This window comes from Corapipo altera, unplaced genomic scaffold (genome assembly GCF_003945725.1).
Source record: "Corapipo altera isolate COAL_440 unplaced genomic scaffold, ASM394572v1 94, whole genome shotgun sequence".
In the NCBI taxonomy this organism is placed as follows: Eukaryota; Metazoa; Chordata; class Aves; order Passeriformes; family Pipridae; genus Corapipo; species Corapipo altera.
In genome coordinates, this window is record NW_020884950.1 from 2,822,444 (window position 1) to 2,845,347 (window position 22,904).

Here is a 22,904-nt window from a genome sequence, read left to right on the forward strand (position 1 = left end):
CTTCTACCTGCCCCTGCCCCACCTCTCCGTTTCCATCAAGGTTCTCCCTACGGCCTTTTTAGGACACTCCTTGCCCTACCCCACACAAGTCTCTCTATGGTCTCCCATCTTGCCATAAGGAACGCTGTCTCTGCCCACACACCTCAGGTTCCAGATCCTTCCACTATCTGAAGGGGGTGTACAGGGAAGCCGGAGAGGGACTCTTCATCAGGAACTATAGTGATAGGACAAGGGGGAAAATATAGGGTAGATATTGGGAAGAAATTCTTTACTGGGAAGGGAGTGAGGCACTGGAACAGGTTGCCAAGGGACATTGTGGATGCCCCAGCTGTGGAAGCATTCAAAGCAAGGTTTTGGATAAAGCCTTGAGCAACCTGGTCTAGTGAAAGGCCTCACAGCAGCGGGATTGGGACTAGATGATCTTTAAGGTCCCTTCCAACCCAAACCATTCTATAATTCTATTGGAGCTTTTATAACACAAGCCCCACCCAGTCCATGCACCTACAGCCTCACCTTTCCATATAGACTCCTCTGGTCCCTACAGCTACCACCTCCTTTTCCAGAGGGCTGCTCCCAGGCACTAATTTCTCTGGGCACCGCCTCGTGTCCCTGTAGCTGTTGCTATAGAGGTGCCGCTCTGGTCACCTGCGTTTTCTCCCTTATGTAGGTGCCCCCACAAAACCCTACAGACATTAACTCCCCTTTAGAGGAAGGGAGCCCCTCCACACACTGAACACCTGTGCACACCTGTCCTGTGCATACCTGTCCTGTGCATACCTGTCCTTTACGCACCTGTGCATGCCTGTCCTAGGCACACCTCTACGCACCTGTTCCGTGTACATCTGTGCACACCTGCCCTGAACACATCTGCCCTGAACACACCTTTCCTGTAGACACTAGGCCTGTACATGCCTGTACCCATCTGTGCATGCCTGCCCTGCGCATACCTGTGCACACCTGTCCTGTGCACACCTGTCCTGTGCACACCTGGTCAGTGCACGCCTGGTCAGTGCACACCCAGTCTGTGCACACCTGCGCACACCTGTCCCTTTGCTCTCGAAGCTGTCGGGGCTGTGCCGGGGGGCTGCAGTAGCACCTCCCGGCCGCGATGCGGCGGTGCGGGCGGGCGGCGGGCAGGGAGCGGCCGCCGTTGCCGGGCGCCGCCGCCTGTCCCCGCTCGGCGCCGGCCCGCGCTGCGCCATGAAGGCGATCGTGCAGCGGGTGGCCCAGGCCAGCGTCACAGGTCAGTGCGCCCCAGCCGGGAGGGCTGGGGGCGGCCGTGTGTCTGTGTGTGTCTGTGTGTGTGTGTGCGCTCCCCTTTCCTTGTCCCGCTGCGTGGGCCGGCTCGCTTGCTTCTCCCAAGGGGGCCCAGCCCAGCTCCCTCATGGGTTGCGTGTGTGGTCTGTGTATCGAGGTCTGTGTACATCCTCACCTTGCCGGCGTGGGCTGGCAGTCCCGCTGCAGTCGCCTCCTCGGGTGCCTTTGTGTTGGTACTACAGTCGCAGTCATTTTGCATTGCTTGTTTGTGTTCACAGAATCACAGAATTTTTTGAGTTGGAAGGCACTCAGGAGGATCATCGAGTCCAACTCTTAGCCCTGCACAGGATATACGCAGGAGTCACACCATGTGCCTGAGAGCGTTGTCCAAACGCTTCTTGAATTCTGTCTCAGGCTTGGTGTCCGTGTTGGTGGGGCTATCCTGGTCACTGCCGCGTTGCTGTGTGTGTTGGCAGTGCCATCCCCTCTGCGAGCCCCCGCTCCTGCATGTGTGCCACGACAGCCACAGCCACCTGCATCGCTTGCTTGCGTGGCAGGACTGAACCAGTGACTGTTCCACGTTGCCCGTGTGTGTGTCAGAGTAGCCATCCCAGCTGCCTCCTTGCACCACGGACACGTGCTGGCACCACGGTCACGGTTGCCTCTGTCCTGCCTGTGCATGTCAGCAGAGAGTCTGTGATCACCTTCCCCCAGCGAATGTGTCAGCACTGTAATCAAGGGTGCCTCCATGCAGCGTGTATGTGGTGGCAGTGCCATCCCGGTTTCCCTCTCCTGTGGCTCGTGTGCATTGGCAGCACAATCACAGTCACCTCGGAGCATTGCAAGCGTGTTGGCAGTGCAGCCTGGTGCCCCTTTTTGCACTGCTTGCGTGTGCCAGTGGTGCTGTCCCTGCTGCCACTGGGCACTGTTTGCCTGGGTCCTTAGCCCTGGTGCTGGTTGGAATGGTGTGTCCTGATGGAATGTCCCTGCTATTGCACTGGTTGGACCTTCTGTGCTTGGGATGCTTAAAATCCCCAAGAAGTTTGCACGTGAGTTCTGCTGTGCGGCCCAGGGGCTGAGAAGTGTGCAGCAGGATGGCCTTCACGCTATAAAACAGTTTCTGGTTGTGTGTCAGCACTGACAGAGCATGTCTGTGTAAGGGGCACAGCTTTTGTGCACAGCTGGTACTGCAGCCACAACAGTGGTCAGTCCCCATCAGCACTGGAGTTCTTGCTGACTTACTGCCACTTCTCTGGGGGATAATTTAAACTATTGCTTCTGGCTGTTGAAGAGTTTGAGATGTCACTCTCTGAGGGACAGAGTGCTGTACTTAGCAGAACACATTTCTAAGCTGGAGGACTCATACCCAGATCAAATGGAAAGAGTCTTTGTGAGGAGTTTTTCCCCCTGTTTTGCTTCTGCCCATTGGGAATAGTCCTGATATGGCCACTAGTGCAGAGACACAAGATTTCAGCTTTTGCTGGAGACCTGATCTCCTCTCATTTTACAGGATGTTTGGAGATTTTTTCCCCAGTCATGACCCTGGATGCAGTTTTAACAGCTGGTAACAGGGTAACTGGTGCTTATCTCAGTTTTAAGGCTGCATCTAATCTTACTACAGTGATCTCAGGATCAACCATGGTCCATAATTTAAATTGAGATAATCAGTTTAAGATAATTTAAAACATTTCTTAGGAAAACACTATAGATCTGTGATGGTTTGTGTTTTATTGTAAATGTCATTAAAGGGGTTGTGTTCCCAATTAGAAGGGCAGAATTTGCAGGTTGTTAAAAGTCATATTTCAAAAAATTCGTGAGGGTAGAAGGTAGAAGTCACCTTTTCACAACAAATACAAAGTATGAAGGGAATGGTGGAGTAGAGAACTTGAGTAAACTTAGTGACATCAACCAGGTGGATAATTTTTACAAGTCTTGGAGAGAGTTCTGCCACTTCTCTGGTTAGCACGGCTGATCCAGCAGTAGTAAAAATCTTGCAACAGTTTTTAAATGCTGGAGTAAGCATCCTGAGCTCACAAAGAAGTTGTGACGCTGGGAAGCTTTTGAAAGAATGCTTCTATGTGATCTTTAATCTCTACAAACTTAATGCAGATAAGCAGGGTTTGGAAATGCTTTTTTCTGTGGTGGATGAACAGTTTTCCAACTGAAACCAGTACTTACCTGTGCCATAAAACAAGACAGTGCATTTAACCTTACTTTTCCCCCTCTCCTTCTCCAGTGGGTGGTGAACAGATCAGCTCAATAGGACGAGGCCTCTGTGTGCTGCTGGGCATTTCTTTGGAAGATACACAAAGAGAGCTGGAGCACATGTAAGTCGCTTATTTCCTTTTGCCTTGTGCCGTTTTACTTGTTCATTGCTGATACTGAATCACTGATACCTGTGCAGTAGCCAAACAAATTGGTTATTCCTATTGGGAAATTCAGGTTTGCCTGTTAGTTCCTCTTGAGATTTTACCTTGAATACAGAATTCTTAGTTAGTTCTTAGTTTATGTTCCACTGAGAAAAATCTGTTTTCGTTCCCTATCTCTGTGGTTTTTAACAAGAGCAGACTCAAAAAGGAGGAATCAACATGTTGGGTTTTTCAGATTTCCCTTTTTTAGCTCTCTGTCCTTTTATTGCATGAATTTACCCAGAAGAAATCCATCCTTCAAGGATGGGATTTCTCAGAAACCTCAAACTCTCATTTTGGCTTGCACAGGAGAAGTTTTGTTCTTCCAAAAGGCAGGATACTCCTGTCAGTTACTTGTGTGGAAACATGAATCAATTTTGGCAGCCTGGAGGACTGGCTCTGACCATCTGTTCCATGGCCACAGAACAGTGTAATTCAGCCAGCAAACACATGCAAGAAGGAGTTCTCCAGGGGCTTCTTCTGTCTCCTTCAGACAGATCATTATTCTAAGACTGACCTCAGTCCTTACAAAGGCAAAGAAGAAACAGGTGGTGGAGCTGACTGATGTCAAGGAGAGGAAAGGCTCAAGCAGTGAAGAGAGAAGAATGTGAGGGACGGTGAAAACAACCCTTAGCAGATGTGGCAAAGAGACTGAGGATATGACCTGAAGGTCACCAAAGATCTCACATAAACGTTTGAAACTTGTAGAGAATTGCAGCAGAGCTGAAGGAGATTTTATTCTGACATGCTCCACTGGTTTACCTTACTGTTTGCCTCTCTCAGTGTGTAACATTTGCTCTGTCATTGTTTCTTATCCTTACCTTGGTGAATGTGGAGGGTGCTTCTAAATACTGCATGCAGGTGATCCATAGTGACCGTGCTCTCAACACCGGGTTGTTGGGATGACTGATGCAGGAAGGGCAGGAAGCCAGCATCTGAGAAAAAGGAATGAAAGAAATCAGCTTAACCAAGTTTTTCAGGTCCTATTAAAGGAAACTTTAGTAATCCTGTAAGTGAAACAACAAACATCTCTAAGATTAAAACAGAGCAGTGATGATGATTAAAGCCTTCTGCTGGGGTCTTCCAGTGGATGCTTTTAACCATCCATTTCATTCAGAAGTTAATTCTGTTTGCTGTTGACACACACAAATTGGCAAGGAGGTTCTTGGGACTGTGCCTTAGTGATGGCAAAGCCCTGGAGCTAGACCATAACAAAGTCTCAGCTTTATCTTATACTAATGGCCTGGTGCTGTGTAAAATGCCTGGCTGATGACTGGAATTGAAATACTTTACACTTGATATGCTCTCTTGATGCTGCAGATGTGGAGAAGCTGGAAGAAGAAACCAAAGACAGGAGAGTGACTTGCAGTCCTGTTACCAATGAAAGTCCTGACACAGACTGGGTTGCAAGTCCTCCTGTTGCTTTTCAGGATCCATTTGTGAAGTTCCTCTTATTCTCTTGAGTATTAGAGCCAAAAATGGGTCCAAAATTCAAACAAGTCCAAATCGCCACTTTACTGCCACCTGCAGTTCTGCCCTCTTCCTTGCCTTCCTCTTCTCCTGATGAAAAAGTGTTGCCCTCATCTGGCCTGTGGGGCCTGGTTTGGGAATAGTGCTAGGAAGTGACAAAGCAGGAGGTGTATATGTGAATCATGACTGGCAACAACTACAGCGTAGGATGATCTCATTTCATACTAAGTGTGATTTTCCAGTGTAGTGGGAGGATTAAAATTCCTAAAGCTGTTCACATGTTAAGGAATATTGTGACACATAAAATCAGATATTAAAGAGTGAGCTTTCTTAACTCACTATACCATCTTTATGTCACTCTGTAACATGCAGTTATTCTGTTCTGATCCTATTCTCCATAAAACGATGGTGTGGATTAATGATCTGACAACATTGTGTAGGTGTATAAGGGCTTTCTTGGTTATGCCTCTAATAATGTGACAAGATTCCCATGAATCTTAGGCTTAGGAATGAAGGTGCAAAGGGATATCTTGTTATGGGGAGAAAGAATGAATATGCATCTGCCTTTCCTGTTCTCTTATTCTGTATGGTACCTGTTGATTCCGCATGGGACAATTTAAGAATTATCTTTATTTCTACTAGGGTTCGAAAGATCTTGAACTTGCGAGTATTTGAAGATGAGAGTGGGAAGCACTGGTCCAAAAGTGTGATGGATAAACAGTATGAAGTGTTGTGTGTGAGCCAGTTTACCCTCCAGTGCATCCTGAAAGGAAACAAGCCTGACTACCACATGGCAATGCCCACAGAGCAGGCAGAGTGTTTTTATAACAACTTCCTAGAGCAGCTAAGAAAAGCCTACAAGCCAGAGCTTATTAAAGGTAAGGACAGAAGGTTGGTAAGGCCCTTGATGTAACCACTGTACCTTTCTTGTGTGTGTTCTTTCACGATTGTTGATTTCTTTATTCTGTGATTTTCTGTCCATCTTGCTGTGCTGGTTTAAAAGTGAACCAGCGGGAGAAGTGAACCCAATTCAAGAGAGATTACAGGTCAGAGTTACAATTTACTAAAATAATCACAATAAATACAATGATACAGAGAAAAAACTGGTTTTAACCCCCAAAGACAGATGTGTAACTCAGCACCCTGGGACAAGAACAGAACAGTGTTTGTTAGCCCCTGTGCTGAGGACCACGTGGCCCCTCTGGGGGCAAAGTAAAAGGAAAGGAAACCTCTTGGTCTGGATGATGGTGGCAGTTCTGTCGAAGTAATGAGTGCAGTCTTGTCGAAGTGGCAGTTGCAGTCCTGTTGAAGTTCTGGTCCTCCTCTGGATCCCACGAGTGGGACCAGAAGTCCCAAAACCCGAAGTTTGTATATGCTCAGGTTCAGGTGGGAATGCCCAGTACCTCCCCTATAGTGGGGAGTTTCACAATGGGTGATTTAACCCTGTGAGTCATGGGATATTTTTGGAATTTTTGATGGTCTGGGTTGTTGCAGCTGCCTATTATGACAGTCCATTATGGGCCATTAGCAGAGATGACCCCTCAGGCTGGGTGTGAAGGCATTAATGCCTTTCTGGAGGGGAGTTACCACAGCTGAGTCATTGGTGTGAAGACAAAGGAACACTCCTCTGCCTCACAGTGTTTTTTTAACACCCAGCCTGAGGTGTCAGGTGTGCCCTGGGCAGCTGCTGCAAACGATCTATTTATTAACAGTCCATCAGAAATGACACAGAGGGTGTAGAATACGGTTTTGGTTATACCCACATAGTGAAAAACTGGTCCCAGCCCCTACAACTAGGACACTTGCAAAGGAGCTGTCTTTGTATGCTAGTAGCTGAGAGGATGTTATGATATTTTCACTAGTGGCCTGACAGGGTGATCACTCCAGTCTTCCTCTAACCAAGCCATATCCTGTCATTCCTGTGGAACAGTAAGACTTATGGATGTTCTTGTATTGTTATTGGCTGCACAACATGAGCAATGACTGACAACATAACCCACAGAGGCTGCAGTCATGAGAACAAGCTCTGAGGTCAGGCTCTCTCAAAAGCTGGATGTTTTGTGCTGTGTAGTTGGATTAACCCGGGACAAGCACTTTTTCTGAGATATATGTTGAGTCAGGCTCGAAGGTGTCACCAGTGTGTGATAGTTCCATCTGTCACTTTGCTTCTACATCCTGTTAAATGGTAATGACGACAGTGGGAGGTGTAATGTGTTGTTTGAGAACAGTATTTGATTTAGACTATCTTTTCTCAACTTTATGTCACGTATGCAACAGTTTTCTCTTTACTGGAGGATGCCTGGCTTCCCTGGGTATTGTTGTTCTTAATCTTTTCTGTTTGCTTTTCTGATTGCTCTCTGTCCATTTCCATATTTAGGCGTGATTTTTTTGCTACACGGGAAGACAAGTATCTAGAAAAGACTATTTTTTAAATGGTGGCTGTTAATGGATAATGGTCAGCCTTACTTTCCTTACGAGGAAAAAAGTAAAAAAAAGACAGAAAACTGGTAGCTGGGGAAAGATTTAGAGGCTAATTTTTATACTGACTCTAGATTAGGGTAATTATCCCAGTGCTTTCCAAGGAGGCACATTGAAATGCACTGATAAAATGTCCCTCTTTTCTGGTAGCTTGATGTGTTCTTCCAATCAACATTTGTTCATGATAAAGAATGCATTTCTCATACCCCTTCCCTGCATCCCTTTTAGCTGGTAACATAGAAAACTTCTAACTAATTCAGAATATTTGCTTTTTGAATCTTTATCTTTGATGAGTTCTGACTAAGTTAGGACCCATTCCTATGCCTCAGAAACTGGTAACAGAACTTCCTGGCAAGTTAGTGAGAATAAGATTTGCTCTGGTGAGATTTGATTGAGTTGACACTTATGTCCTGGGAAACTAAAAGCAAATATGGACTTTCTTCTTTCACTTAAATGAGGTGTGGAAAAATTGATGTATCTCTGTATATCTACTTTTTTGTCCTTGGGCTTTGGAAAATGCTGTGTTTCTGAAATACCTTCAATCAGTTTATAATTTGACAGTGGCTTTTTGAACTTCTCTCAGTGAATAGCATTTGTATACCTGAAATGAATAGCCACTGTTGTTAAGTGCCCATATTTTGGCACTTGCTTGCCAGTACTTTTTGCAAAAAGAGCTAAAACTTCTGCATTTTCTTTCTGTGCTGAAAACATAGAAACCTAAGAGTGATTGCCTTGTGGTATTGTGTCAGAAAACACATGCATTTAAAACTGCTGGCAGTGCTGGAACTACCTGTTAACTTATGATTTTGCTTTTTTATTAAGCTGTACCAGTCTATATTGTTATGACTCTGTTAGGTCAAAGTTTCTGTTGTGTCAATTGCTTTGCCAGTGCTTTTGTTTGTTTGTTTGTTTTATCTTTTATTTTTGTGCGTGCAAAGTTTATGAAGTTTGGCAGTTTCACAGGTAGTAGGCCAAGTCCTGTGGTAGCATCAGCAGAGTTTACAGTTACCTTGAGCTGAAGTATAATTTTGTAAAATTGTAATTCCTGATCTGTGATTTACTGTGGCATGCAAACATACTGAATTCTGTCCTGGAAAAGTCCTGAGGAAATCAAAACCTGACTTGCTGGGGGCTGTCCTACATGCTGCTGGGTTACAAAGGGTGGTGGGAGGGCCCTGGGGAGGAGCGCTGGTAAATGAGGGGCTGGACTGTTGAATAGGTTTAGTGTGTCAGCATGAGGCTCTAGCTGCTGCCTACAAAATCTCTACTCATGTATTTCCCGTACTAACACACAGTTGTAGTTATTGAGAAATTAGAGTTTGGTTCTCTGGATTGCTTTAGGTGCCCTTCCCTTTGATCTTACAAATTGCTTAATGCATTTTAGAGGAGTAATGTAATCACTGAAATTGGAATTTGTGTAGCTGAGGCAAAGATAGATCAATAAATGTCGTGTCCTGTTGTCTAAGAGCCCTGTGTTTTCTGGTTCCTGTTTTTTCTCAGTAGATAATTTGGCTGTTGGAAGTTAGGCTGCTATGTGTGCCACTTACAGATGCTGGACAGGCAGCTCCTTTGTCTGTTATCTGGTCTGTCTGGAGCTTGCCAGCTGGGAGCTCAGAATGGGAAGTAAAGAGAAGCACAAACCATTCTTTCACACCCAGAGCAGTGGGACATTTGACAAAATCTTGCAGGAGGTTGTGTCAGGGAGTTATGTCAGGGTTATGAAGGAGGTCAGGGCCTTTGCTCTTTGCCTTGCATGTGGATTTAGTTTTCTGAGGCAATAAGGATTAGCATGGCTAAGAGTGTGAAATGTCATGCGCCTTCAGTAGTAATATCCCAGTAAATATGAGAGGATTGTTCCACAAGGAAGAGTTTAAGTCAGATTAAGGTTTGGTACAAGTTGAAAGCAGAATTATTCTCCTTGATTAATTCTCTTTGTAGGTGTTGTCGCTTCAGAATAAGTGTTCTTATCTGGAGCAAGGGTATTCATATGGTGTTAATTAAGAATAACTTTCTAAGTAGGCAAGCTTAGAAGTAGCTCCTGAATAAAACCAGTGTGAGGTTTTTAGGTCATAAGGCTTGAGATAGGTTCAGAAAATATTCTGAAAGTAAATTGTATCTCTTTTTCAAGTTTTTACATCTCAGATGTGGCCTCTCTGACTCACCTTAGATAAAGATCTTCTTTACCTCTGAGGAAGGTATGCTTACCTGATTTTTAGAGACAAGGAATTTGGAGAGATGGATGTCCAGTAGAATAAACTTGACACTTTAATTATACTTCTAGGATCCTGTTTTATTGCAGAAGATGTTGTAAGGTGAATTCATCAGTCAAGAAGTCTTAAAAGTGGGGAAAGATTTACTACATTGAAGTGCATTATTGTATAAAAAGCATGAAAAGAGATAGTGTTTTTAAGGGTAAATTATTACTGTCTCCCATGGACAGTTCAGGGTCATGTGATAAATCTACCCAAAGTTGCTGGGGTAACAAGCAACATGCAAGGAGGATGGATTCTTTCTCCTCCCCTTCCTTCTGACTGAAAAGTGAAAATCAATCTGAACTCTTGGGACAGAGAGATGAAAGAGATGATGTTTTCAGTTTCTTTGCAGTGCTGTGCAGAAGAGGGATTTATCTGCCTCAGAGTTTCAGAAGTTGCATTCAAGGGCAGAACTTTGCAGCCTGTCTGCCTGAGCACTGCAGAAGTGATGTGTTCCCCCCATGTGCTCTTAGCTGAAGGCAACATCCAGTTTCCACAGATGTCAGTCTGATTTAGGGGAGTTAGGCTGTCTCCCAACTTACCTCTTCAGGAAACCATAATGCATAAATAAGAGATGCCCCCCCCCCTGAAACGTTATATGAATTGCCACATACTGACACAACAGTAGACAATGGGCCAAGGGAAGGAATGCAGGAGTGTGTATTTGAGGCAGACAGCCAGCACTGGGGGAGATTCTGCTGAAGAAGCATGTCTTCCTAAGGAGGAATTAGACATTGATTTAAGCAGAAATGTTGAAACTAGGTTTTATCTTTACCATGTTATTTCAGGCAAGATCAGACCCTAAAGCTGCAGAGCAAAAAGCTGTATTACAGTGAGGTCACTTCTTGAAAAGAGCTGTGGGAATCAAGGGACCAGTGGAACCTGGTTTTGTTGTGTAAGAGAGCTGCCAGAACAGAAATCCAGAAGCATCCCATGAGGAAAGCACAGAGTGTGCAGGAGCCATGCATTCTTTTCAACCATGTCCTCTATGGGGCAAAACATCTGAGGACAGCAGCTGGTAAAATTATGCAGTAAATCACATATCTTTTAATAGAACAAATGTCTCGAATCATGCTCTTGCCCCCCCCTTCCATTGGCGTTAATGTTGCTGTGACTCTTCAGTGATCAGTCCAGAACCTTTTCCTTGGCTGCTGAAATATTGGCAGCAGACTTTTGTACAGTGCTATGATTTTTGGCTTTGCCAGAGCTTGTATCTCTAGTTCATAGGGTGCCTTGTGGCATACAGCTTTTGGAAAAGCAGTTGGGTAGTAGATGGATTGTGATATGGCCCATACATGTTGGACAGGCCTGAACATGCCTTTTCTTTTTCCTTTTTCTTTTAAGCAAATATCAGACTTCTATCTGACTTAGAGGACGTGACAGGGAAACACTGGGAACTGTTTGAGAACTCTTTGTCCCCAGTAACATGTCTGTGAAAAATCAGGATAGCTTGATCTCTCTTCAGTCAGGGACATCACCTGTTGCTGTGGAAAGCTGCTGTGTAGCTATACCGAATCTCATGTAAATATTCCCAGTGGTGGTTGTGTCACTGAAGCCTATGGCTTTTAACATGTTCTTACTCACTGTCCAAGGTGGTACTGGAAGTGGTTTTGGTTAGATTGCTGAGCTGACTCCAGGCCTGCCTTCCCAGTGAGACTGCTTCGGTCTTTGGATAACTGCTGTCAGTTTGCTGCAGTACACTTTTTTTCTCTTGCATGCATTTGTAGTGATATGGGAACATCTCTTCTTGTTGCTGTCCCTGCAGGAAAGTGTATAAAGGCTGCTCAGGTATGCAGAACAGTAGAAGAGAATATGTGGTAGTTAGCAGAATAGGCTCAGCCAGGGGTGGGTTGAGTTTGAGGAGTAGAGAGCTAGACTACAAAAAATGAAGCAACAAAATTTGGACAAATAAAAATGAGATGTGAGGAGAAGACAGAATACAACAGGATGGCTTTTCTAAACTATACAAGATAAAAATGTCATGGCTCTGTCGTCATAGAAGCTTCTCAAATGCTTACAAAGAATCTGATCTGTGCCTCAGCTGGTATGCTAATAAATGCCATTGATGACAAATGACATAGACATTTGTGATTTCAGAAGTGTATTCCTCTGAAGTCAGCAAGGTTGAAGAAGTAGGCAGTGTCTTTTTTTCCACCTTTTCTTGCCAAACTCTGTCAAAGAACAACCTATGTTGCAAGCAGGAACATAGAAATGGCTGTAGCAGATTGGGACTGACCTGTACATAAGTGTTCCTTGCTCTAGAGTATTCAATGTCAAATGCTTCAGAACAGGCTTTTATCTTTTGCCCATGTATAAAGTTTCTTCAAAACATCAGCTGGTTAGTTGGACTGGATCCCTAGGCTTAGCTGTTACATCCTTTAAAATTTCATCTCCTGACTGCGAGAACTATCCCACCTATCTTGAACTGTGAGCACCTTGATTATCTGTAGACTTGGTTTGTTTTGTGGATGTTTCTATACTTAGCTGTGTATTTATCATCTCTGAATGTCAGACTACATAGCTGGGTGCACATACACTGTTATTTTCTTAGTAGCTTACTGCAGTTTGTTAGTTGGCTGTCCTTTCATGTACTTTTATTTTCTTTTTGGTAGCATGTTTGGTGAACACTTTGGTGTGTGTTATCCTTCCAGGAGCTCTCAGCACTTCTTGTCTCTTCCCTTTTCAGATGGCAAGTTTGGTGCCTACATGCAGGTACACATCCAGAATGATGGTCCTGTAACAATAGAACTGGAGTCCCCAGCTGCCACTGTTGACCCTAAACAGGTAAGTGACCCAGAAGGTCTGTCTGGAAAGAATGATGTATATCCTCTGCAGATTTCTAGCATTCTTGTTATGAAGCAATATAGCTTTCCTTAGGCACAAGGACCTCGTCCTTCCTGTACAGCCTCTGAAAAGTAAATACTTTCATTGTTTTCTTCAGTTCCCTGGCTTGTTGATAGCTACCTGCTGTCCTGGTAAAGGTTGTGCATATGTAATGCAAAAAACCTTTTTACAGTTTATTCCTCCTCATCATTAAAGCTGATGTTTAATCATGACTCATTAATGATGTTTTTAATGTGTCTGGACAACCACCCCTGCCAGCTTTTAGTGAAGTTTCTTGCCATGTAGGGGCTTGTGCATGTGGGTGACTGGATGGAACTGGAGACATGCCTCTTTGTCAGAAAAAAGGGAACAGCAATTTAAGTCCCAAATTTAAGTTTGGAGTGGAGAGGAGAGTTAGCTCTTCTTAGGAACAGCACAAGTTATGCTGCAAACCAAATGCAGTAATGAGGTTTTCTCATCTCCTAAACACAGCGGTGACTTTTCCAGCCTGAAAGAGAAGGGGGAGGGCTTGTTATTACCAACTGTGCCTCAGCAAGGCCACACTAATCTTATTTGTATAATGCTTCACTTAACCTTGTTAAAATTGTTACTGCAGTTTTTAAGAAGGGCACGAGGGAAGAACTAGGAAACTACAAACCTGTTAATCTAACCTCAGTACCTGGAAAAATTGTGGAGAAGATCATACTGGGTGCTGTTGAAAGGCATTTAAAGAACAATGCAGTCATCAGGCACAGTCAACATGGATTCAAAAGGGAAAGTCCTGTCCAACTGATTTGATACCCTTCTACAATAAGGTTACCTGCATAGCAGATGAAGGGAAAGTGGTGGATTTAGTTTTTCTGGATTTTGGTAAGGCTTTTGATACTGTCTCTCACAGCATTCTTCTCAACAAGTCCTCCAGCTGTGAAATAAGCAGATACACAGTGAAGAACTGGCTGAAGGGCAGGGCTCAAAGGGTTGCAGTCAGTGGGGCTGCCTCTGGCTGACAATCAGTCACCGGCAGTGTTCCTCAGGGCTTAAGTATGGTACCCCTTCTGTTCATTATTTTTATCAGTCTGGATGCAGGAGCTGACTGCACTGTTAGCAGATTTGCTGATGATACCAGACTGGGAAGTGCTCTTGACTCTCTTGTAGAACAAGAGGATCTAAACAGTTTGGAGCGCTGGGCAGTCATCGGCGGCACGACATTTAGCTGAGCCAAATGCTGGATTCTGCAGCTGAGACAGAACAGTGCTGGACAAAAATATAAACTGGGAGGGGGGTGGCTGGAGAGCAGCTCTCCAAAAAGGATCTGGTGTGATGGGCTAGCCAGTAGCAGGCTCAGTAGGAGTCAGCAGTGTGTGCCTGAGCAGCCAAGAGGGCAAACCCCATCCTGGGGTGTATCAAATTTAAACAGCCAGTCTAAAGAGGTGATTGGCTGTAATTAGCATTGCTGCAGACTCACCTTGAGCATTGTGTGCAGTTCTGGGCCCCACGATTCAGGAAGTTTGTTCATGTACTTGAATACATCCAGAGGAGGGCAACAAAGCTGGTGAAGGGGCTGCAAGGAATGAATGTCCTGTGTAGAGCAGCAAAGAACTCTACGTTTGTCTGGAGAAAAGGAGGCTGAGGGTTGACCTCATTGCTCACTACAGCTTCCTCAGGAGGGGAAGTGGAGCAAGACTGTAAAGTAGTAGTTCTTCTGTTTGTGGTCTTTCTTTCTGTACCCTCACAGTTTTAGCACGACTTCTCAGGCCAAGCTGTGCATAATTAGCAGCAGTAGCTCTGTTTTTGTAGTGAGAATTACTTGTAGATTCAGGCACTGACATTCCCACTTGGAGAAATTGAGCTGCTGCCTGATTTGCCTGGGAAATAGTCTGCAGAAAGCTGGTTTGGCAGAGAAACAGAGTGCTTTGATGTCCCCTTTGGACTGTCCATTAACCATCCAGAGGGTTACAGCCCCGTGTTTTCAGGTGCCATGTTTATGACCTGTTCAGGTTGAGGTTTAGTTGCGGTACTTGTGGTGGTATCAAACCCTCTGATTTTGCCACTACAACTCTTTGTGGAATAGGAAAGGACATGGTCCCTCCATGCCATCAGGCAATGTGTTCTGCACACTTCTCCATGCTCTTGCAGGGCTCTGTCTCAGGTGCTGTATCCCTTGTATAGCAGCTTTTATTGTAGCCTGCAGCTGAGTGCATTAGTGGCAAGATGGAGAGCAGCATCGTGTCCTGCTGCCTGTGAATATGAGCTGGAGCTCATGGTGTCATGGTCTCTAGGGCAAAACTGGTGAGCAATCTTTTTTGCTGAAGCAGTCAGTGGGAATCATTGACCTAAGGGTGGGTGGATCTCCAGAGGATGGCACAGTGCAGTTTCTGACTGAAATGGAGAGGATTTAGAGAGCTTTTACCCCTGCTACCCTGTGTGTAGGTGTTAAATAACCCAAGAGGAATCACCAAGGTGTGCAGGATTCTGCAAGGTTCCATTTCTTTCTTGGGGAATGTTGGCTTGTTTAAGGATTTTGCTTTCACAGTTCAAGGCTGTCTGCTTTACCCATCTGACAACACCTTCCTGGTGGCCACAGCATGGACAGAAGTAAGGGAAGGATGCTGGTTTTCAAATTTTCTCTGGCATGAAATCTTTGTTTAGTGTGAATGTCTGATTCTGCTTCAGTCTTGCTTGCTGATTGGCTTCCATTCCTCCTTAAAACTCATTTCATCATCAAAAATGAGGCTTCTTTTGCAGGATGTGCTTAGAACACTGTTACTTGTCCTAAGGTAAGGATGCACCAAGGATCTTCTTACTGAGTCTGTTCCTAAAGCCTGTGTAAAGGTCAGAGTCCTTGTATGGGTATCTGAGTGGGTACTGGACAGTCTGCACTGAGAGTAAGAGTAAAGTTTGCTCTCCTGCCTTCTGCAGTGTGTTGCCAATGCACATTTCATGAGCCCCCTTGGGTTCCAGCTCATTGCTTGTCCTGGTCTGGGGGGTTCTTGTCTGTCACAGAAATGGGAGAGCTTTTACGGTGGCAGAGACACTGATAAAGGAATCCAGCCCTGTGCACTTTGGACACACCACGAGTTTGATCTACACCACGTTTCAAAGAACCCTGTTACTTGAAAACTGGCAGCACTTTTAACCATTACTGGGTATCTGTTCTAGCTCATATTGGGACCTTAACACACAGTCAGAGGCACTGCTGTTTCTGATGCTCTGAGGCATCCTTTCCTGATACTGTTTTCCATGGGTACCATTGACTTACCCATCATAAAAGGTGTGATGAGGAAGAGCCAGTTTAAATTGTCGTTCTCTTTCCTCTTCCCTGCCCGTGGCATTTTTTTTTTTTTGCTTTTATATAGTCTGTTGATTTCCTTGTAGCATGGGAACTGAGTCTTAGGGATAGTGTGGTTTTTATGTTCTTGCTTTTTGTTTTAGCCAGAAGAGATGACTGAACCATCATGCAGTGTTTAATGTGATGTTAACCAAAAGAAATCAGGCAAATAATTGCTTATGAATAGCTCTTTTATGTCATTGGATGTGGCAGTGAAATACCTCTTTTTGTCTGAGAGATTGTCGTGTTTGTAATTGGTAATCTGAAATTTATAATTCCTTTGCAATGTAATTAATAAAATTAATAAAAATAACTAATTCAAATGTATATTATTTATTCCTTGTGCTAGAAGGATATAAGTAAATCACAGGATTAATAAAAAATTAAAAAATAAATGTGTCTGCCTTGTACAATAAGTATGTATAGGGGTATATATAACATATATGAGATGTGTGTGTATCTATATATATACAAATAAGAAAGAGAGTATCACAGCTGTTTGTGAAACCCTAGTAAGCAGGGGAAGTAACTAGAGTTTAGTTTGTTGTGAACTGCTCAGTTTTGTTGTGGTCTGATTTAATAGTAAGCAAATTATTTGGAAGTATGAAGTAAATCAGAAGATTCTTACACCAGTAGACACTAGTGATTGCTGAGCCTTTACTGAAGACTCGTGATTTTTTTTTGAATTTTGAATGTGTGAATGGAAAAGTAAAATTTAAAGTCAAAAATTGCTGGCATTTAATTGAGCCCTTAAAATGCCTTTTTGGTAAATCAGATGTAAAAGAAATTTTGCTTGGAAGTCAAAACAAATCCAGGGATTAGAAACTGGATGAGAAATGTGAAAACAAAAAGGCATAAAAGGGAAGAAGGTCGATATGTGATGATTCTGTACTGAGTTCAGTAATAGTGACTGCATTTCTTACACAGTCTTGGAGGATGAGGGGGGATCAGATATTTCTCTTCAGTTTTGGCTGTGATGCAGAAAACAGAAGGATTTTCCCTAATGTTCTAACAAACATTTGTACTAACAAATCACAAGCATTGTAGTTTCTGGCCTTAACTGGGGAAGCAATTTTGGGTAATTCTTTTTGGACTTGCATACATCCATTTGCATAATTTCATGTAAATGTAAATGTAATTATCCAAGGGCTAAGAGTGTAGCAAATTTCTGTGCTGTCTTGATGAAGTTTATTGGGATTATTGCTGAGGTTAGTTTAGTTGTGCCCAGAATGCTTTGTAAGTCTATATCATGTTTTGGGGGAGACTGGGGAGATGTACTTTGTATTTATTTGTAGGAATCTGTGGCTAATAGAAGTAGCCAGACAGAAATGGAGCAAGATGAGGTTTTACAGGGTGCCTTGGGTGGTGACATGGTGACAACTCAGAAGAAAAAGCCAACTGAACTTTGAAAGCATTATGAATAATTGTGGAATTCCAACTGGAATTGGCACAGCAGTTTCAGTGTTTAATGCATATATTCTGATAAGACGCTGAACTGATCTCTGTGGGACCATTTGTTCCATTTCGGTCCAGAAAGAAATAAACCACGTAATATTTTGTACCATATTTTGTAACTAGACACTGTAGTGGAAGGGATAAGGAGAATGAAATAATTGTAGCAGATCTTTGTTATTGAACCTGCCTGTATCAGTACAGTAAAGCAGTGTACTCACACTTGGGTGATATGAGGGGTAAATAATTGTGTAATGCTCCTTGGAAATGTTAGTGTTTTAAATGAAAGGAACTTCTGAAGACTGACATTTAAGTAACTTATATTTTTAAGTGTCAGGAAGACATGAATTCCACATAAATATTCTATTATTGTGACTTAAAAAATGTCACATGACAGTGTAGTCTTGTTGATTGAAGAGTAGCATTCATGTTGTCAATGAGTGTGTTGTCAGATAATGAGTTAAAAAGAAAATCAGTAGATTATAGAAATACACACAGATAAATTGTGCAAAGCGTGGTGATTTAAGTAGCTATCAGTATTTATTTTACTTCTCTGAAAAATCAGAAAGAGATGAAGTGACAGCTGTGGGCAACTTAGCTTGACTCTTAGTAGTATTTGAAAGCATTTCTACCGAGAGGTGGCAAGGCAGAGTTAGCTGAGAGTTTTGTTTTTGTTTTTGATTTCACATGGTTATTGTATATCCTAGGTGATACTAAAGCTCACATGGATCTTTCTCTGGATAAATAATAAAATGAATTTATTCTTGTGTGCTGGATGGCCAAACTTGGGACACATCTGTTGTCAGCATCTTTGAAACTACAAAACCACCACTTAAAGCTCAAAACGGAGGTTTGGTGGAATCCAGCTCTCTCTTGTGGTCCTTGTGTTTTTTACTGTTTTCCACGTTTACAGATTGTGTTGGACAAAGAAGGAACCCTGGAAAACTGAGGGTAGTTCTTTGAATATGTGCACTTCTCTTTTATGCTCTGGGATGATTGTGTTAGCGTATGGTGATAATTCACTGTCTTCTCTAAATTTCTGGAAATCCTAGTCTTCAGCTTTTTTTTTTCTTTCCTGTTTTGTTGATATATATTGGTGATGTGAATCCAAGTTGCAAGTTTTGTGCAAATGCTCACATTTATGATTTTTTAGAAATAGACATCTGGAATGGTTTTGTTGCATGAAGTGTTTTCTCCTTGCTTTGTGAATAGCTGACAAAACTTGAAAAACAGCAACAAAGAAAAGAGAAGACCAGAACTAAGGTACCCTCTGAGTCAAGTAGAGAGAGAAATGCCCCCCGAAACAAGGATGACCCCAGCGCCAGCAGTGGAGCAGAAGGAGATGTGTCTTCGGAAAGAGAGCCTTAGCTCATCCAAAGCAGGCCTCAGGTTTGGCTTTTCCTCTCCTCTGTAAAGCTGTGGCCTCCTGCTTGGCTGTCTCTAACCCTGTGTGTCTTACTGAAGCAGCACATGCAGAGAGCTGCATTAGAAGTGCTGAAAGGTGAAATTCTGATACTTGCTAGTGGGGTAACCTCTGGTTGGAGGTGTATCTGTGAGTCTGGCCCAGCCATGATTGTTTCCAGGTTGACTCAGGAAATTAAGAGTTCGATCTTATAATACAGCAGTGACAGAATCCTGCTTTGTATTCTTCAGAGTGGAGATACACAGTTGTTTTTCTCTCTTCACCTAGCAGGCAGGTCATTCTGGAACAGCCCCCACCATTTGTAGTGCTCAAATTAACACATGGTCCCTGGCAGTGGAAGTGCAAAACAGCTCAGAAGTTGGAGACAGGCCAGAACTGCAGCTTCCTGTCATGGTTCCTACCCATCCCTCCTGGGTTTGTTCTTTCCCAGGATGACTTGGTAACAGGCTATTTCATATACCTTCGCCATCTAATAAGGACATGAGGCCAGGCATTGAGAGCCAGACTTGCTGCTGGAGTTTGGCAGCAGGAGATCTTCTCTCCCTTCAGGCACTTGACCTGCAGGACACATCTGGACATGAGTGAATGGAATTAGACTGAATATAGACCCAATTCCTTTGCCATGGATTATCCACCTATGTAGATATGTATTTATCATACTCTTCCTGTCAGTTTTAAGTCTTCAGGTCACGGCTTTCATTACCTTCCTTTCCCTGCCCCCGAAAAGCTACACTGCTGATTTTGACTTTTCAAACATGTCTAAGCTCTCAAGAAAGTATTATTAACCTCATCTGCACACTGTAGCCCTGAGCCAGCTGTACAGTTTAATTACTAACAGCTTTGCAAAATCCAGGTTTAACCTTTCTCTCATTTTCCCATCCCTGGAGTTCAGTCTGGCTGATACTGTTCAGCATCACACATTGCTCCCAAAGTTACTTTCTTTTCTTTCTTTCTTTTTTTTCTTTCTTTTTTTTTTTTTTTAATCTATTAATTTCCCTGGTGGTCAGACATTGGGGGATTATTTCTGTTCTACGGAAGTGGTACTAATACAAATCAATTTGCCTGAGGCATTGAATAGATTTCTGGAAATTTGTTTTAGATTTACCTTGCAAAGGGATCAAAGAAATCCTCAAGTCCTGGCCTCGTGAAGAGCAGCTTCAAGATTGGTGTGAAATGGCTCTGTTTTTAATTGAGTTGCAGTCAGAAGTGGATTGTCATATGGTACAACAGCTAGGATCACAGGAGTTCTGCTCTCTTTGTCTTTATGTTTGTTGCATCTTCCTCTTTTGATCCTGGAGATGAGCAGGCACATTGGGAAGAAAAATGTACTCTTAGAAAATAAAGTGATAATGTACTATTATTTCTCAGCAACTGTTGGCCTTGCTGCTGTGCTACAGGGATACAAGTTTTCTCCCCACTGTTTCCGAGTTGTGTGTTGAAATAAGAACATTTTAGAGAGCACAAGTTTGTAGACCTTCTAGAGTGCTTTGGTCAGTCCAATCTTTCCAATAACATTTGAATTTTTAAGGAGCTGAACGTTTCTAAAAGGTGATAAACAAATAACCTAGTATTAGTTTTCATGCTGTGACAATAAGTAAAGATACTTTTCTCTTTGGGATTTGAAGGAATTCTACTGTATTGCTACTCTAGTTATAGTAATGCTTCTGTTTGTTTGCCTTCCACAGTTTCTTATACAAAAGCTACAGTGGATTCTTGAAGAAAAACACAATATTCGCCTCAGCAACACTCTTCAATGACTTTGGAAAAGGATGGAAAATGGGAAAACAGAACTAAGACATTAGAAACCTATCATTCTGTATTGAAGCAACCAAAGCAGTGCTATCAGAGTTAGTTGTTAATGTGTAGTATCAGTAGTGAAAAGGACTTCTAACATTTTTGTGTATGTGTTTTCACATGACTGCTGAATAAAGGGTGACTGTAGGCAGATTGTAGCAGAACATTCAGTACATAAGCTCCATTTAAAAAATAAATCAGGGGTTTTCCTTAAACTTGCACTTGAATTCTGAAAATTCTCCAAGGCTTGTATATTGATTCTCATCCTACTGTGTCACGTGCTACCTATATCCATGTCAGTGTGTAGATCTGTGTGTATTTTGGTCAGTTGTTAGCTGCTGTTAACTCCAAGGTAGGCAGTCTGGTCTTTCTGCATGGATTAAGTTATTACAAGGAAAGATCAGCTGCTAGTAGTTTTATCATCTGGAACACATGTGTCCTGTAAACTTTTTTAAAGACAGAAAAGACTTTATTAAACAAATTATGCTAGCTGAGTGCCTTTTGGTGTTTGTGTACTGCATTCCCTGAGGTACAGCTGTGTGTAACAGAGTGGGGGACACAGAGCTAAAGTTACAGGCCAAGGAACACCTACTGTTCCAACTCATCCACTTCTGCTGTGGAAGTTTGGAAGTCAGGTCGCTGACCTGAAATCTTTACTGTTGCTAACACATCTAAGTCATTTAGTTACTTTGTGGTGTCTGTCAGAGTGGCACACAGCTGCTCGACATGCTGCATCATGTCCTGTGCAGACTTCTGTCAGATCTATCAGAGGCAGAACAGCAGCTTCCAACAACAAGAGCTGAGAAGCAGCTGCAAAACTGCTCTGCTGTGGGTGTTAAAGCCAAGGAAGCGTCAGAGGAAATGAAAGACTGCAGGTTGTTGCACCTTTGACTTCTCTCAGAGATGGTGCCTTTTATAATGGCTGTTCTCCAGACCTGCCTTGCCCGTACGGTCTTCCCTAGGCATGTGCCATGACCCCCATGAGAGCCAGGATGCTCACTGACTGTAGGGATAACTCACTGATGAGAGTTGTTGTTGATCCAAATGCACATCACAGTTACAGTGCTGCACACTGTGCAGCCACTGGGGAGGGGTGGTTTAAACTTTCCTCTTGTAGGCTGCTTGTGTTGTAAAGTATCAGTCAACCCAAGATAGGAGAGTTTGAGAACTGCAGCCTGACAGGGCCTTTTAAGATCAAGCTTAAGTAAAGATTTGGCAAGCTACACACCTGGCATTTAAACAATGAGTAGGCAGGATAGGTTGAAGTGTTACACTTAGTCTTGCCTTTAAGAATTACATAATTTCTCATCTTGATAATGCTGTTTAGTTTGCCTGTGGTCACAACCTTATCACGAGCAAGGATCTTTCACCTCTGGAGATACATATACCTGTTGTGTCTTCTCCCTTCAGAATCTTCCTCACTTAGGGCTACAGTCTAATGGGCTGTTGTCAGATCAGTGGCTGCAAAATTATTTGGCTGCAAAATGCAAATTTGGGCAGGAAGATAGTGAGTGCTTGCCTCTCAGGTTTGCTGGGGCTGTGGACCAACCAACCCTCACTCCTGCCTCATTAGCTTAAGTGTCCTGCTTGCTCCAGCACCTTTGAAATCTTGAATTCTGGTTTGCAACTTGTCCTTAAGAAGATAAGGGTGTGAAGGAAACCCCATCTTGGCACTCTGAAAGGTAAGTTGGTAGAAGCTAAACTACAAAGAACAGTAAAGAGTGAAAAGAAGAAGTGTCATAAATGTCTCAGGGGAGGCAACAGGTGATGCTCTAGCTGTGTTTAAGGAAAGACAAATGGCAAAGAAGGGGCTGTTGGGCAAAGATGGTAAGGAGCTGATGCTTGGCTCCCTGCTCAGCTGTGCTTTCTCTGCATGACCAACTGCATGGTCTTTCTGAGTCTCCTCTAAGCAGTAACTTTCTCCTGCCTTGTGTGGGAGGCATGAGGATAAGCTCACCATAAACTGGGATGTGGTCATGGTCTGAGGTGATGGAGGGCCAGGAAATGGAGATCATCTAGGAAAGTTGTATGTTTGAGACTGATGCTTCCTGTTGCCCTGTGCTCAGGACTCGAAAAAAATACCAACTAGCTTTGTTAAAAGTACTGTTTATTGTCACAAAAGCTACTGGCCTATTCTACTTGCAGAAAAACTTGGTAAAGGCCACTTTTACAAGTGCAGTTACATGGCTTTGAAACTCAGTATTTATCCCATGGATTTT

The 22,904-nt window shown here is 43.3% G+C and overlaps 1 protein-coding gene across 1 annotated transcript; it reads left to right on the forward strand.

The window, feature by feature from the left end:
- The first annotated feature begins 1,139 nt into the window (after positions 1 to 1,139).
- On the forward strand, positions 1,140 to 21,176 carry DTD1 (D-tyrosyl-tRNA deacylase 1). The gene is made up of 6 exons (XM_027663044.1): positions 1,140 to 1,243; positions 3,494 to 3,584; positions 5,778 to 6,013; positions 12,552 to 12,649; positions 18,681 to 18,857; positions 20,577 to 21,176. Exons 1-5 carry the CDS (start codon positions 1,201 to 1,203, stop codon positions 18,834 to 18,836), a joined length of 624 nt encoding a protein of 207 aa, XP_027518845.1. The 5' UTR covers positions 1,140 to 1,200; the 3' UTR covers positions 18,837 to 18,857; positions 20,577 to 21,176.
- The last annotated feature ends 1,728 nt before the right edge of the window (positions 21,177 to 22,904 follow it).

Coding starts and splice junctions, on each gene's coding strand:
- DTD1 (XM_027663044.1), top strand. CDS start 1,201: ATGAAGGCGATCGTGCAGCGGGTGGCCCAGGCCAGCGTCACAG. Junction 3,585..5,777: donor CAAAGAGAGCTGGAGCACAT/GTAAGTCGCTTA, acceptor TATTTCTACTAG/GGTTCGAAAGATCTTGAACT. Junction 6,014..12,551: donor CAAGCCAGAGCTTATTAAAG/GTAAGGACAGAA, acceptor TTCCCTTTTCAG/ATGGCAAGTTTGGTGCCTAC.